This window comes from Natator depressus, chromosome 2, assembly GCF_965152275.1.
Source record: "Natator depressus isolate rNatDep1 chromosome 2, rNatDep2.hap1, whole genome shotgun sequence".
Classification (NCBI taxonomy): domain Eukaryota; kingdom Metazoa; phylum Chordata; order Testudines; family Cheloniidae; genus Natator; species Natator depressus.
The window spans coordinates 216,890,712-216,907,841 of NC_134235.1; the positions used below are offsets into that span (position 1 = coordinate 216,890,712).

At 40.6% G+C, this 17,130-nt stretch overlaps 1 protein-coding gene across 9 annotated transcripts in view; it reads left to right on the top strand.

Annotated features, from left to right (window-relative positions):
* Nucleotides 1–17,130, top strand: part of SGCE (sarcoglycan epsilon) — a 59,441-nt gene that overhangs the window by 27,035 nt on the left and 15,276 nt on the right. For 6 of the 9 annotated variants that reach the window (XM_074945900.1, XM_074945902.1, XM_074945904.1 and 3 more), the window contains 4 exons: nucleotides 1,320–1,482; nucleotides 11,480–11,691; nucleotides 12,418–12,444; nucleotides 13,165–13,353. In XM_074945900.1, the coding sequence (XP_074802001.1) occupies nucleotides 1,320–1,482; nucleotides 11,480–11,691; nucleotides 12,418–12,444; nucleotides 13,165–13,353 (591 nt within the window). Of the gene's footprint in view, nucleotides 1–1,319; nucleotides 1,483–11,479; nucleotides 11,692–12,417; nucleotides 12,445–13,164; nucleotides 13,358–17,130 lie in introns of those variants that run through there. The other 3 variants (XM_074945905.1, XM_074945901.1, XM_074945906.1) reach the window with 3 other exon arrangements.

Genomic DNA, 17,130 nt, shown 5'->3' on the forward strand with positions numbered 1-17,130 from the left:
TTGTTATTACATATTACAAATACATAAGTTCCCAGCGGCCCCAGATGGGGGAGATCAAGGTCTTTTGATCTTAAGTGCTGGGAATTTACAATCAAAGAAACATTAACAGTTTTCTCTGCTTACAAAACAGGTGGAAGGAAATAAGACTCTTAATCTACAATTCCAGTTTTATATCCCAGTAACTGCAGAGCCTAATTTTGATTCATGACTCTGAAGTTCTACAACATAGACCTCACAAAACTTAAAATTAGCTCAGCTGCATTCTGTTCCAAACATCACAGGCACATTTAAAGCTACATCTTCCAATACAATAGCTCTTAAATTTAGAGTTCACTGATTAATATTGCTTGGGAAGGGGCTCGTGCCTTTGCATTAGAAGTTTTAGGAGTTTTTTTTTAATATACAGATAAGAACTTATAGGAGAAATATGCCTTGAGCAAAATTTTCCTTTTTTAGTGTTTTTTTGATGGAGAGGCTTCTTGAAGTCTGTCATTACAGTTGAACAGCAGCTAAAGAAAATCTGGCACCCAACCCCCAAGTAAGGTATCAGTGAAGTTTGTTCATTGAACAATGTCTTCAAGGTCCCTGGATTCTGTGACTTTCTGGTGCAGCAGATTATATTCTGTAATAGTTTCATTTATTCATTTCAATTGAGATAAGTATGAAAATGAATAATAGTATCAATACAGTAGCCCTTGTTTTATTTACTTTGACACTAAAATCAGTTTGTTTTGTCCCACACTCTGCTTTCAGTATGTTTCAAAATTTTGAATTGACAGTGCATAATTGTATTGTGGAATTTGTTGAGAGAAGCTGGATGTTTTGGCAGGTTGGCATCAATAATAAATTAATAAATTGCAGTTCTAATTTAAAGCATTTTCAAATACATTTTACAATTTATACGTGGGAAGAAGTGAATTTTCAAGAATGCTATGCTGAGCAAAATTCTCTTATATGAAATGGAACTGTTTTAACAGAACTTCCTAAAGTGCTTTATCAATGATTTATTGCTGTTTTTACCTCAAAATCCTGAACTTTGAGCTTCATAACTTTTTTTAATGAAAACTGACTACTGCTAGTCATAATCACACAGTACACTCAGGCAGTAGTAGGAATGTAATAAGTAGCTAGAGAAACAGTTTGGTCCCAGTTCATTGTGGCTACATTGGAAAAAGTGATGTCATAGCCTGTAAAACACAATTAGCTGTTTTAGAAATGAACTATGATTATTGGAATGTAGAGGACTAGACTGTGTTCATTAGATATTTATTTATTAATGGATATCCTGGTGACACTTTGTCACACATCTTTTTCTGCAGTGTCTATGTTATGGTTGGTGCAGATGTTCCATTCTCCTCATGCTTACGAGAAGTGGAAAATCCACAAAATCAGCTGAGATGCAGCCAAGAAATGGAACCTGTAATAACGTGTGATAAAAAATTTCGTTCTCAGTTCAATATTGACTGGTGTAAAATCTCTTTGGTGAGTTACTTTCCTTGCCCTGCATCAGCAGAGTATTTACTGGCAGCAGTTCTTCTTTAGAGCACTTCTTGGATGGCATGTTTCGTGACCCCCTTTTTTGGCAGTGCTTGCAGCAAGAGAAGTGAATAGAAAACTTATTTGCCATCTTTTGATTTATATTTGCCTGCACAATTAAAAGACAAATCACACTTCCAAATTTAAAAAAAATTAAGACTGTTAAAATGAAGACTGAATTTAACAAAAGCCCCCACAAAACTTCCAGTTATAAATAAGTTGTGCCAAACAAATTTAATTACCTTGTGAAGTACAAAAGGAATGTTGAAGACCTATACAGCACTTGGACTTCAGTAAGGCATTCATTATAGTGCCACATAAAAACCTATTTAAACACTGGATACATAGTAATATACCATTAAATGGATTAATTTAACAGCTGATTCACATATCAGGAAGTGTTTATTAATCACAAGACTTTTAACGAAGAACAATGTCATGTGATTCACCACAAAAGGCCAGACATTTAAACCAATGCAACCTTATTTCATTAATGATCTAGATGGATGTAAAATTAACATTCATTGAATATACCAGCAATATCAAAACTGGACATGTAGCAGGAGAATGATGTTACAAAACTGCTAAGTCGCAGGGAAAGATTAGAACAGTCAACTGAATGCAATGAGATGAAAATCAGTAATAATAAAAGTAAAGTTATATTTCTGGTAACAAGCATCTTAGGCCATGCCTACATGACCACTTATGTCAACAAAACTTATGTCGCTCAGGGATGTGAAAAAAAACACCCCCTGAGTGACATAAGTTTCACGGGCATAAGTGGTAGTATGCACAGTGCTATGTTGGCAGGAAAGCATTTCCTGCCGACATAGCTATCGTCTCTTGTTGAGGGTGGTTTAATTATGTCAACGAGAGCACTCTCTCCGATTGGCATAGAGCGGCTACACAGGCTATCTTACACAGGTGCAGCTGCATTGGTACAGTTGTGCCACTGTAAGGTCTCTAGTGTTGACTTGGCTTTAGATAAAAATTGCTGGTGGGCAAGGAAGCAAACCTCTGTAAACGGTGAATTGATGAAAAATTTGGGAGTGACAGCAGATAAACTAAATACAAATCTCATGATTTAGTGTCATTGGGAGGGAAAAAAGTCATGGCAATTACAATTTGGTATCGATGTGCATTCAGTTCTTTTTCAAGTAGATGTAGCCCCGTATTCCACTTAGGTGCATGTGCACACAGCGCACAGCCGGAGAATTTTGCCAGCAATACCATTAGAAGGGGTGGCACTTGCGCTTCATGGCCAAAGTCCCTCCCCTGACTATATGAGGCGGTGCCACTACAACCCCCTTCAGTTCCTTCTTACTACCCGTGGCTGGAGTTGGGGTTCTGTATAGTTCCTAACCTCACAATCTCTCTATATCTTAGTGACTTTTCTAGTTGTGTATAGTTAATTAGTACCCTTAGTATAGTGACAGTTAGATTTAGTGTTAGTTAGCTTTAGTTTAACTAGGGTTTAAACATTGTCTGTCATGTGGGGGAGCGATCCCCATACATGGTGCTTGCTGTGGTTAGGCGAAGCCTATGTCAAGGAGTGGTATTCAATTTGAAAATCATTCACAAAATGGACTTGGGTGGCAAGGGATCTTCATCTAAAGCAGCACTTGCTCGACCAGGCAAGGCAGTTTGCTTCTGCACTGAGGTTGGATCGGAGATTGCCCTTGGGTTCTGAAGGTGCTGCCACTTCAGACTCTGGAGCTGGTGCCTCTCCAAAGAGACAAGGGAGTCACTTTCAGTCAAGTGCGCCCAGGAAAAGGTCACATAAGACTGATCGACGTCACTCCAAATCACATGGGGACTCATCTGCCTCCTCCAGAAGGAGTCTGGACTAGCATGATGTGAATGCCGCTGCACAGGATGCAGCAGGTCCCATCAACTGCTCCCAGGTACCAAGCAGGAAGGTCAGAGACCCCGTACTGTCAATTCTGGTTCTGGCTCCAGGGCATCCATTGAGTCCAGTACCAACGAAGGGGATGCCAGCACCAGCTTTTTCTGTGTCAGCATTGTATCGGGCAGCAACTGACTTCCTCTGCCTTTATGTCCTGACCTCTCCCTTGGTCCAGGACTTTGCCAGGCCCACATAATTTATACCCAGTGAGTGAACCCGTGAGTCTGTCAGCACTGTACCCCAATGTTTCCCTTCCACAGTAGAAGTCTGGTGGGGGCCGGGCTTGGCACAAGGGAACTCCTGGGCACCTTTGGCACCCCTGCTGTCAGCGCCACCAATGTGTTACATGGTGGTACTCACCGCCCTCCACTTCAGCAGTCTTTCACCTTGGTACCAGTGCCAACTTCAGGATTGGCTCTGTTTCTGGCACTAGAAATGATGGAGACATACTTGGTGCCGGCAGTACCATTTCCACCCTCTGCACCTGTTCATTCTGGGCTACGGGTGAGTCAGACTGGTTGCTCTATCCCTCAAGGCTAGCTCCACCTTATCCCTGAAGCCCAGGACTCTTTGGCATTCAGGTTGAGATCTTTCTGCTCTTGCACTTCATCACCTGACCCTCAGTGGGGGCCATTCATGGGATGGGGCCTACTGATCACCAATGACGGACCCATATCAGTGGCCTCCATGGAATGCATGGGATACGCCTCAGTCGTGTAGCTCCCACTTCTCGTCTTGCTCTAAGGCAAGATCACTGGGCAGGTCTGTGGTGGTGACCATTGATCTGCCACAGGCCCAAGGTGAACCTTCCTCCTGAAAAGCCTTCAGTATCATCCTATCTAGATCTGTCAGTCCTGTAGCAGGATTTGGCCCTGGCACAGTTAACTGCTTCATCTTCATCCCCAGACGATTCCACAGTGCCTGGCTCTCCCTCTCTGTTGGTACCGGAGGATTTCAAGGTGTACCAGGACCTTCTGTGGTACCTGGCTGCTTCCTTGGATATTCAAGCAGAGTTCTTGAAGGAGAATACCCATAAGTTGTTGGATATCCTGCAGCAGTCTGCCCCGGGGAGGGTCGCTGTCCCTATTAATGATGTGCTCCTAGAGCCTGCTAAGGTTCTCCAGAACATGCCAGCTTTGGTATTGCCTACTGTGAAGTGCATGGAGAAATGCTTCTTCATTCTAGTGCAGGGATTTGAGGATTTTTACTCACATCTGGCCCTAGATTCCCTAGATGTAACTGCAGTGAATGATAGAGCCTGGCAGGGCAGATTTAAATCCACTCCCAAGGATAAGGACTAAACGGATGAACATGACGGGTAAGAAGATTTACATCTCCTCTTTCTTGCAAATACGCATTGTTAATCAGAAGGTATTCCTGTCCAAATCTGATTTTGTGAACTAGATGGCTATGTCTAAGTTTGTGGACCAGCTGCCTGAGGAATTTCAGGCATTTATCACTGACGGCTGCTTGGTAGCTAAAACTTTATTGCAGTCCACACTGGATGTCACGGATACATCACCAGAGTGGTGGCCTCAGCAGTGACCATGAGAAGGGCATCCTGGCTGTAGAATTCAGGCATTCTCCCTATGTGCAACCGAGTGCTTTTTTTCGGACAAGATAGATGAGACTCTGCACTCCTTCAAGGACTCTAGTGCAGTGCAGAGGCACCACTACAGTGGTCAACAGCAATAGCATCATTCTCAGTGCACATTTGGGCAGCCTCCCCACCCCCATCCTAAACCCACAGCAGTGGGGACTTCCCCAGAAAGGGGCATAGGTCCCAGAGGAGGCAGCATTTGGGACCTGGGTTTGGCCAGTCAACACACCTTCCCCCAGCACCCCTCACCTTTCCTCCCTGTCCTTCTGGACCATTTTGGTCCAGAGCAATATTCCAGTCGTCACTGTCTTCTCCTCACCCCTACTCTGAAAGAGATCCAGCCTGTCCCCAAACAATGCTTGGGGTTTGATCACCACCAATAGCTGGGTTCTAAGCACCTTCTTAGGAGGGCTAGGCCCTCCAGTTCCTTTCCAGCCTCTCTACCACCTATCCTCCCTGTCCCTCTTCAGGGACCCCTCTTATGAGAGCAGGTTCACAAGCTATTGGCTTTGGGGGTTATGGAGGAGGGTTTGCTGGAACACCAGGGTCAGGGCTTTTATTCCCAGTACTTTCTGGTGCCCAAATCCAAGGGAGTGATAAGACCCGTACTTGACCTGTACAGCCTCATGAAATATATTATCTACAGGAGGTTCTGAATAGTCACTCTGTCAACTATCTTCCCTGCATTCTCAGAACAACAGGTTTGCTGCTCTGGACCTTCAGGATGCCTACTTTCATGTGGTGATTTTGCCAAGCCACAGAAAATGTCTTTGATTCATGATAGCAGAGCACCATTTTCAGTGTATGGTGCTTCCCTTTGGCTTCTCTTCTGCGCTTCAGGTTTTTACCAAATGCATGGTCGTGGGGATGGCATACTTCAGGAAGAAAGGATTCCACATTTTCTCATACCTGGACAACTGGTTACTGAGGAGCAGGCCCATGGAGGAAGTCCTTTCCCATGTTGACACTACACTGTGCTTGCTTGACTGTCTGGGTCTCATCCTAAACACCGAAGAGTCAGTTTCCCACTCAGAAAATTGAATACATTGGAGCCCTCATAGACTCTATGAGTTTGAGAGCATTTGTGCCAACTGACCGTTTTCAAGTGATTCACCACCTTTTCCTAAGTCTGCAGTCTCAGCCTTCTATGACAGTCCAGATGTGCCTGAGGCAAGCAGACATGTGGCTCCAGTTTTCATGGTTACACCTTTGCCCCCTTAAAATGTGGCTCAGGACAGTTTACTATACCACTCTTTGGACAGAGTTGTCTGTCTCCTTCCACTGGTCCTGGACTCTTTGCAATGGTGGACACTTCTAGAGAATGTTTGTCAGGGAGTTCCCTTCATCTGGCCCTTATCAACCAGGTCCGTTGTCACAGATGCCTCCCTGATGAGCTGGGAAGCATATCTGGGGTTGTTGTACATTCAAGGTCTGTATTCAGAGCAGGAGTCCTCACTGCATATCAACTTACGGCGCTTCTGGCCATCTGTGGTGCATGTCACACTTTTCTGAACTGTATCAGGGGCTCAGTGGTTCGTTCACATACTTACAACAACACCGCAATGTATTATGTGAACAGGCAAAGAGGCGCACACTCCAGGATGCTCTGCCAAGAGGCAATCAGGTTGTGGCAGTTCTTCATCGAGGAGAGTATCACACCAATTGCTGACCACTTGCCCAGGGTCCAGAATCATCTCACAGACCATCTCAGCAGGAATTTTTCCCTGAGTCATGAGGGTCCCTGAAGACAAGTGTGCTCCGGGTTGTCTTTGCAGCTTAGGGCATTCCGATGATCAACTTGTTTGTTACAAGCAACATCAGGAAATGTCATCTGTTCTGCTCTCAAGAGGGCCTCAGACTGGACTCCCTGTTTGACATCTTCTGTCTTGGCTCCAGTTAGCACGTCTGTATGCTTTTCCCCCAATCCCAGTCATTCCACAGGTCATCCTCAAGCTGAAGGCTCATTCTCATTGACCCAGTGTGGCTGACACAGTGCTGTTTCTCTGGCCTTCCAGCACTGTCAGTTCAGCCTCCCATACCCTTTCCTCTCTATCCAAACCTATTCACACAGAATCATGGTCACACTTTAAATCCCATACTCAGTTCCCTGCTTCATGGCTAAACAAGGAGGAATTGTGGTGTTCCGTGGCTGTTCAACAGGTCCTACTCAACGGTAGAAATTCCTCTACCAGAATGGCCTATTCACAGAGCCTTGCAAATCTGCAGGTATCTGCTTTGCATCCATGGATGCGGATATCTGTGGATCATTTTTGCGGATTGCAGATCGGATGTGGATACAGATTTTGTATTCATGCAGGGCTCAACCTATTTTGGCAAAATGGAAGCAGTTTTTGGTGTGGTTGTTGGCCCGCAGAGTTTAACCAATGCTGCCTTCTATTCAGGACAACTTTGAGTACTTGCTGCACCTTCAGTCATTGGGCCTTGTCTTAGCTCATTGAGAGTACATTTGGCGGCAATATCAGCGTTTCATCCCCCCTATTCAGGGACGATCAGTCTTCTCCAGTGCCACAGTAGCAAGATTCTTAAAGGACTTCGTTATCTCCATCCTCCAGTCTGTGAGCTGATTCCTCTGTGGCACCTTAACACGGTCCTAGCGGTTTTAATGGGACCTTCATTCGAGCCCCTGGTATCTTCTCCCTTTCCGCTTTTGTGTCAGAAGACTGCATTCCTGTTTGTGATAACATCTGCAGGGGGAGTCTGTGAGTTGCAGGCTCTGATGGCAGAACCTTCATGCACACAGTTCTCTACCGATAAAGTGGCTTTACAAGCACACCCTGAAAATTTTGTCTAAAGTGGTTTCTCGGTTTCATTTGAACCAAGTGGTATATTTACCAGTGTTCTTTCCTAAGCTGTATTCATCTCCAGAGGAGCAGCACATTCATACATTAGATGTCAGGTGACGTTTAGCCTTCTGTCTGGACAGGACTAAATAGTTTCCTGCTGTGCCTCAGCTATTTGTGTCATATGCAGATCGTATGAAGGGGCAAGAGGTCTCTTCACAGACTCTCTCTAAATGGATATCCTCCTGTATCAAGACTGCATATGAAATGGCTTCAGTGGGTGAGAGCACAAGCTGTGTCCATAGCGTTCCTCAGTGATGTCCCAACCTTGGACATTTGCAGGGCTGCTACATGGTCATCCATACATTCAGTTATGAACTGTTATGCCATTACCGCATCTTCCAGGACAGATGCAAGCTTTGGTAGGAGGCAGTCCTGCAATCCTTGTTTAGGTGGACTTGGAGCCCTGCCTCCTGGGGTGCTTGCGAATCACCTAAGTAGAATACTCAGCTGCATCTACTTGAAAAAGAAGTTACAGTTACTTACTGTAAATGTGGTTCTTCAAAATGTGATGCAGATGTGTACCCCATGACTAATCCTCTGTCCCCTCTGTATTGGAGTCTAGTCTTTGGGCACTCGGTGCCAAGGAACTGAGGGGACTCAGGGCAGTGCTGCCTCATATAGCCAGGGGAGGGACTATGGCCATGAGTGTGAATACCGCCCCTCTATGGGTACTGCTAGACAAAATTCTCTGGCTCCAGTGCACTGGGTGCGCACACACTTAAGTGGAATACATGGCTCCATCACATCTCAAAGAACCAATTACTGCAAGTAACCATTTCTTGTCCTTTGGGATGGATCTGTACATCCCCGGCAAGCACATACTGCTGAATGCAGTGGCTAGTGCTAGTGGCTGAGAGGCAGGAGCAGACTGTGCCCCTCTCAGTACTGTATCCAGGTTCACTTCCTTTGAATACCAACTAGGGGCAAAGGAACAGGTAGGAGAGACGTTTTACAGCCTTTTTCCAGTCATTCATAACACATTCGTGCAACACAGGGCAGGGTTTGCTTTTTGGTAGTTAAGAAATGTGCTTAATATATAAATGTATTTATTAAGAAATATATCAATAGCCAATAACCAGATTATTGTAATATAAAAGTAGGTCTTTTGAATTTATTTTATCAAATAACAAAAATTAGTGTTTAATAAAATAAATTGAAAGGACATATTTTTATATTACAGTAATCTGATATTTGCTATTGATCTGTTTCTTAATAAATACATTTATATATTTAATCTTACTTCTGTGACAGGGTCGGGCCGGATGGCTGCAGGAGAGTAATAGAAGGCAGACATATTAGCCCCAGGTTAAGTAGGTCCCTTTTCCCTGGGAAAGGTAACAGGGAAGGTTCCAGAACAATCAGGAACTTTCTGGAGACAATTAAGACAGACAGGCTGATTAGAACACCTGCAGCCAATTAAGGCAGGCTAATCGGGGCACCTGGGTTTAAAAAGGAGCTCACTTCAGTTTGTGGTGCGCGTGTAAGGAGCTGGGAGCAAGAGGCGCTAGGAGCTGAGTGTGAGAACACATACTGTTGGAGGACTGAGGTGTACAAGCATTATCAGACACCAGGAGGAAGGTCCTATGGTGAGGATAAAGAAGGTGTTGGGAGGAGGCCGTGGGGCAGTAGCCCAGGGAGTTGTAGCTGTCGCACAGCTGTTCCAGGAGGCACTCTAGACAGCTGCATTCGACAGGGCCCTGGGCTAGAACCCGGAGTAGAGGGCGGGCCCGGGTTCCCCCCAAATCCTCCCAACTCCTGGTCAGACACAGGAGGAGTTGACCTGGACTGTGGGTTCACGAAAAAATGGCCAAACTGAGGGCTGCCGTGAAGCTCCAAGGCGAGCAAATCTGCCAATAAGCACAAGACCCACCAAGGTAGAGGAGGAACTTTGTCACACTTCCTTATGTAAAATAAAATAATGCAAAATGAGAATGAGTTAGTCGAAGTGTTACTTAAAATATATCTGAAGATCAGCAAAATTTCTTTAATTTGGTGAAACGAGAAATTTGAATAAATCCTCTAACTTCATTTATATGACTGATCAAAAATATCTCTCTTGTGCTATGGCAATGTTTAGAATGAGTCTTCAAAAGTGCTTTTAAAATACCTATTTTTAGTGATGTCAGATTATTTGGAGATAATGGTCTTCTAGTCAACAATTTTTTAAAATTACTATTTTCATTTGTACAACTATTCAGCTACTGAATAAATATTTTAGTAATCTTTTTAATATTTGTCTTTTTAAGCTTTAGTTTGTCACTTTATGCTGATCTTCTAAATTATCCAATAATTGATAAGGCAATATTTCATCTAATGAAATGAATGAATTTGTTGTTACCTAGATTTAAATGAAAGAAAGAAACATTCACCTTATGCATTAATTATATTCTGAAGTCTACTAGTTCATATACGTTACTATATGGGATTATTTTATTTTATATTCAGATTGAATAGGCACAAGCACAACCAGGGCACATAATTAGATTAAAAATCCCTTACGGTGAAGTTAATACTAAATAATTGAGCTTTACTGTTATACAGTAGTTGATTACATTAATTTCCCCCCCTTTAGTGGGGTTTGAAAGTGCTACATTGCTTCTTTCCTCTACTTTCTAGTGATGTACAGTACACTTTGGGAGTGTGAGTGGGATGAATAATTGAACAGAAGCAGGATAAATATTACTTAATCAAAAACTGGGGAATTGGATGTCTGAGGGAATTAATAATGGGATCTATACACCCTTTCTGCTTTATGTTACAAGAAGAGAAGGGTGAATGATGAGTTTCTTTGGTTCAATGGCAGTTCCAAAAAAAAAATTTTCCGCTTGAACCAAAAATGAAATTTTTGAAATTTTCAGCCAATCAAAAAGTTAAAAAAATGAATTGTGTCAGTGTTTTTTTATATTTTATTTCTTTTTAGAATCAAAGGAAAATTTGAAATTAGAAGTTATTTCAAATAAAATCAAAACTTTCATTTTGAAAATATCCAAATGAAACATTTCAGGTTTTCAGAATGTTGGGGGTGTTCCCCCCCCCCCACATAAACAATTTGATTAAATTGACACTAATTTGAATATTGTTTTTGTATCGCTGAATCATCATTTTTCACCAAAAAAAATTTTGACTGTAAAATTTCCCTAGCTCTAGTTAAAAGTACAAAAGCTTGTCCTGGGTGATATTGACCAGAAAATAGTTATTTGGTAGCTTTCTGACTTCGATAATTTTCAGAGAGTTTATTGTATGCTCATTGACCAATGCTGTTATTTGGTGTCTTAAATAAAATTAATTGGTGGTCTCAGTCCAGTTCACATAACAAATTGTCACCATTTTGGGGTAGTCACAGCAGTGGTCAATGAGCATTTTCTGTGATTTGGTCTTTAATGGGAATTAAGACAATGGAATACCTTACGTGAAAAAGTCTTTGGAAAAATAAATGGAGATGTGAGATTTCATATAATTTGAAAGGCTGTGCTGTATAGTGTTGCTTTTTCTGATTTATGATTGGTTAAAATTCTTTTCATTTTCTACATACATTTGTTAATTGGTTATGTAATTGTCTTTCTTTTGTATCAGGTTGATAAAACAAAACAAGTTTCCACCTATCAGGAAGTGATCCGTGGAGAGGGAATATTACCTGATGGTGGAGAATATAAACCACCGTCTGATACACTGAAAAGCAGAGACTATTACTCGGATTTCCTAATTACACTGGCAGTGCCCTCGGCAGTAGCACTGGTGCTTTTTCTAATACTTGCTTATATCATGTGCTGCCGACGGGAAGGAGTGTGAGTACTTTAATTAGTAATTGTAGATTTTTCTGAGATTATAATTCATATGAAAGCATTCTGTAGAAGTGTCATTCAATTCATAAAAACACTTTTTAAACAGACGAGCAGAAATATTTAATATATATTGTACTGTTTTCCATCTAAACATGCTTTAAAATTAATAGTAATCTCCAAGAGAATGGATTTAGGGACTGTAGTTCTATTCAAAATGGTTAAATCATCCATGCACAAAAAAAGTAAAATAAAAATAAAGGACCCACCAATTCAGGACAATTATTTAATTGGACTAAAATTTTCATTCACTGAACATTAATTTTAAAGACCCTAACACTAGTAAAATAAATATTGCTAAGGACCTAAATTGAATTTAGGGTCATAAAAGCCAAACATATGAAACAAAAGCAGCAAGTAACGTAGTTTCTTCCATCTCTTACATGTACCCTGATTTTATTTTGTCATAGTATTTATTTTAGCCAGAAGCTTTTTCCTTAACTTGCATTTTCATTCACTTGTGTGTGGTTGTCTGTCTGTCATCAGTATCAACAGCTCTATGTGTGTGCTCATCCAGTTCTTATCATTAACCTGGTGGCAAATGCTACCAACTTAATTTGGTGGTAACAGTGTCAGCATTTCCACATCATGTACTGTTTCCATCAGCAGATAGATTTAATGTTCCAACTATCAATGCTATTATTTAATTCATAAATTTTGTTTTGTTTTTAGGGAAAAGAGAAACATGCAAACACCAGAGTAAGTGTCTTCTTTCCTGTTATTTTTCTTTCTCATTTAATTTTCATTTCTCAGTAGCTTGTCATGCTTCATACATGTGTCATGCTCTTCTCTCACTCTCCTTGATTCACAGTCTAATTCATATATGTGAAAGCTGCTATAAAACAGAGAGGTGTGGCAAGGCTAGCAGGTCAGAATAAAAAGGGTTTGAAATTAATAAAGATCAGTTTAATGTAAAATCATTTAGAGTAATAATATTATGTAATTAATGTTCATGCATATGTGATGCCCAATCTACATTTTTACAAAGCAATGGACAGATGAAAGAACTTTCATGAAAGGTATCCCGTGCCTACATAATATTCTGCCATAAAATTGAAGCTGCTGTGAGTATTTAGGAATCCAGCACAAGAAACAACAATATAAAAGTTACCAAAACTTTTTTATGTTTACAGCAGGAAATAAATGGAATATTAACATTAGATTGCATAGTCTAAGATATTTTAGAAAAATACTTCATACAGCATAGTCTGATGGAACAATTCTTGCTTTCAAAATTAAATAACTTAAATATTTGTTTTATACTGAAGCTGTACTATAATTGTTCTACTGATAGGCTGTAGTATGCATCAAAATCCTTGTATTTTAAAGAAAAAACAATTTTCAGTGGTTTTACAAAACTATCCATATTCTTAGAACCCTTTTTAAGAAAAATATGTATTTTATTTCCTTTTAACATAGTATCCAGTTGGTCCACCACAGTGCTATACAGAAATCCACCAAAGAGCTTCGTGAGATGTCCAAAAATAGAGAGATAGCATGGCCTCTTTCAACACTTCCTGTGTTTCACCCAGTTACTGGTGAGATTATACCACCTCTTCACACAGACAGCTTTGATAATACTAGCATGCCACTAATGCAAACACAGCAGTAAGTATCAATTTAGATCTTTAATGCCTATAATGATTATGCTATACAATTTAGCTGTGGAAGCCAGTGTTATTTCTCTGAATATATTCATGTACTATGTAACTCCATAGTTAAAGTTGCTTTGAAATTTGCATTTAAAGCAGAAATGAAATCTTAGTTTCACTAAGGTGAACCAACAGAACTATGCAGATATATCAGTTACTTCCATTGCTATCAGCCTTCCTCCCAGACTAGAGGCAAAACATCACTGAAAACCAGAAATGATCATTTCCATTCTTCAAAACTTAGCTTGTCAAAAAAATTAATCTTGCTCTGTCCCTGATGCTCTTGTGGTCTTCTGGACATATCTCTGCTGAGTCAAGGTGGAAGGTTGGACTCTGGGAAAGAGATGGGGCTGTAGAAAGAGTGACCAGGGATGTGAGGCAGTAGCCTGAAAGTAGGGCTTGGAGGATCATGGTTTATACCGTGGTTCACTGAGGCAACAATGCTTGGGGAGGCAGGTGCCTCTTCACAAAGGCACTGGCATATCATAGGCTTCCCATGGCACTACTGCCTGGGTCCATTGGAAAGTAGAAGCAGTAATACCGAGGGAGCTCTTTAAGTATTGATACCTTGATGCAGAAACACTACACTACCTCAGCTTCCTTACACAGTTTTGTTCCCCCACCAAAAACCTTTTCACCCCCACATATCCCCAGTCACCACCTTTGCTCCCCTTCTTCCTTAATCAACCTCTTTGCTCCTCAGATATTCTGACACTTCTTCCAATTCCTCATAATGCACCATACAGCAGCTCTATAGGAAACCAAGGAAGGGTGAAGAGCCATGAAGCAGTGGGATGAGGATGCAGGGAAATGAATAGGGGATATAGAGGTACACAGCAGGGGTATGTTAGGAGAGGATTGGAAAAAAGTGGGACTTCAAGCTGCAAGAGCCACTGACGATAGGAATGGGGAAGAAAAAGCAGCTTGTTAAGAGTATAGCTGCTCCTTCCCAAAAGCCCCTCCTAGCTCAGGTCTGCTGTTTTTCTCTTGCTCTCCACTATAACCTTGTTGCCCCTTTTCCCCATGTGCCTCTTTCCCCATATCCTCATTTACATGCACATCCTGAGTCTCCCCCTACAGCTTCATATATGCACATAAATTTCTTCCAAGTTGGTCCTCCACAATGTTGCTTCTCCAGGCCTCCACCTTGAGCAGCCCTATGCTGGGGACCAGCAATACAGGAGGGAGAGCATATTGTGGAGTGGGGCAGCGGAAACAGGTTTGCACAGGTTGACATAGGTGAGGGCAAGTCTGCAGGTTTCAGCACAGGAAATGGGGCTGTGAAATACCCCCACCAAAAAGTTCAGTCAGCTTTGGTTTAAGGTGACCAGTCTGCATATTCCATCACTACAAACTGTAAAAAGCAAAGAAATAAGCTGGCAGTTAAGTCATTTAGTAGTCAGTCGACACTTCACTCTAGAGCTGGCCAGAAAATTCTCATGAAAAATTTCACATTTTTGGGGGGGAACCCATCCCAAACTGGGACAAAAATTTTAACGGCAAGGGAGTTCCAGAAAAAGTATGTTTCAAGAGAACCAAAACAGAATCATTAGGTTTGCTGGCTACAAGCTGGGAAGGCACTTGTAAGTGAAACTGAGCTGTCATTTTAATTTTCTGTCAGAAATTTTTTGGGGGGCAAAAATTTGATTATGCAAAAAGGGCACTGTCTGTTGAAAAATTCCTGATCAACACTACTTCACTCATCAATTCCCCTTCTTAACCTATATTTACCTCTCCTCCAGCATCCTCAGTCAAAATATTTCTACCATTACATTTTGTGTAGGATGATAATCAGTGTTGCCAACTCTTGCAATATGATGTGTTTCTTAAAGCCCTACCTGTGGGAAGTATGTGGTTAGGTGAGCATCTCAGCTTTAGTTTTTATTTAAAATGTGTAGGCCTTATGGTTGCAAAGAGAAGCTTGAATACATTATCTAAGTACACCCTAATGGCACAAAACCCAGTAGGTAAATAAATGTTGGGTTCTTTGTTTTATAAAAAACATGATTGCTTTGGGGCCTGACTCATAATTTGTAAATGCTTGGCAATACTGTAATAATAGAAATAGAACACTGCAATAATTAGAGAAAATCTATTTTTTCTCTAGTTCTCCAAAAAAAAATTAATGTTTACATTAGAACTACTTTTGTTGACCTTTCAAATTTCATTGAGTGTTGAAAATCTCAGTAATAATATTGCCCTAATGCAGGAAAACCAGAAAGTGAAATTGAAGTTTCACTATCCAAACTGAGTGAAATACAAAAAGTAAATAAAACAGCAAAAATGGTAATACAAAATAATCTTATAATTGGTAACACAAGGAGCTTTTTAAAAAATTGTGTATTACTTTTTATCTCAACAGTGTCTCTTTACTGTCATTGCATTAGAGTATAACATTTTCATTTTAAAGAAGAATTATATGTATCCGCTTAGGACTACCTCTGATTCATATTTCATATAGTACACATATTACTAAAGTGACATTTAGTTAAGAACTGTCATCTTGTTTCATATCTACACTGTATAAATATTAAGACGTATTTTGGATACCAACATCATAATAGTGGATTAAACAGAAGGGATTAAAATTCTCTCCAGAGTTACTCAGGCAACATTGTTGCAGTCTTGTCTCAACGTGTACTTTTAAATAGATATCTCAATGTAAAAATATATTAGAGAATATGAAATAAATTGGTTTAGAAAAGTGTTTTTCTGCTTTCCTCTGCTCTGCTCAAACATGCTTACTGCAGCCCTTTGCAGTCATTTTCAGTTGTTTTTCCTCTGAAGTCAGTGGAAACAAAACAAAAAATAGCCATTTCTGTTGAAGTTTCACAAAAACATTTTCCCATGCACCCTCTGCTGGCTCATCATAAGCAGTTAGTTGACATTTCCAAGAGCAAGAAGCATTCCTATTTGTGCTTTTAAATAAATAATTTTTGATTTTTGCTGTGATTAATAGACTTAAACATCAAATTCACCTTCACTGATTGGCTTCTGTTTCAGTTATAAAGATGTAATGGAGAATTGGACAAAATTAGTAGGCAACATACAGTAACAACCTGCAAATGCCCAAATGGGGGGAGTAATCTAATGTGAAGGACACAATAAATTTGTTAATGCAGGGGGGGAAAAATAGGATGGAGTTAATTTCTTCAGCATACATAATATTCAGTAAGCTTCTAGTTTAAAATTAGGGCTGCCCCGCATAAATTTTTGAAAGGTATGTTATATTTTCAAATCTGAGAGCATTATAAACAAAGGCAAAGAAACTGCTTATCTTATCTTTATGTGGGGGAAAATCAATTCAAGAAAGAATCTGCCATTAATAAGGAAGATGCTGGAGATGAGAAGAATGTGTATGCCCAGCAAGTCTATCTTCCTGCCAAGAGGAGGTTGTTTCTTAAAGTGCTTTCATCAGTCTTTATTGGCCAACTTGTGATATCTTTATTCAAGCTGTGTAGTAGCTTACTCCTCTAATTGATTTTGGTGTGACTACTCACCAAATAAGGTATAATCAATTTGAATAAGGTTACTAGAATCTGACCCTAATTGCCTCATGTAATGGGGAATTCTGCACCTTTCTTGGGCATTTATTCCACATTCTCACACATCTCTGTTTGATAACTTTTCCTACCATTTAGCTGTTACTCCAGTTATTTTACTTATATCCCCATTTACTACTCTAACTACTCTCCCTTGTTCAGATCTTACAAATATTTTTAGACAGCAATGT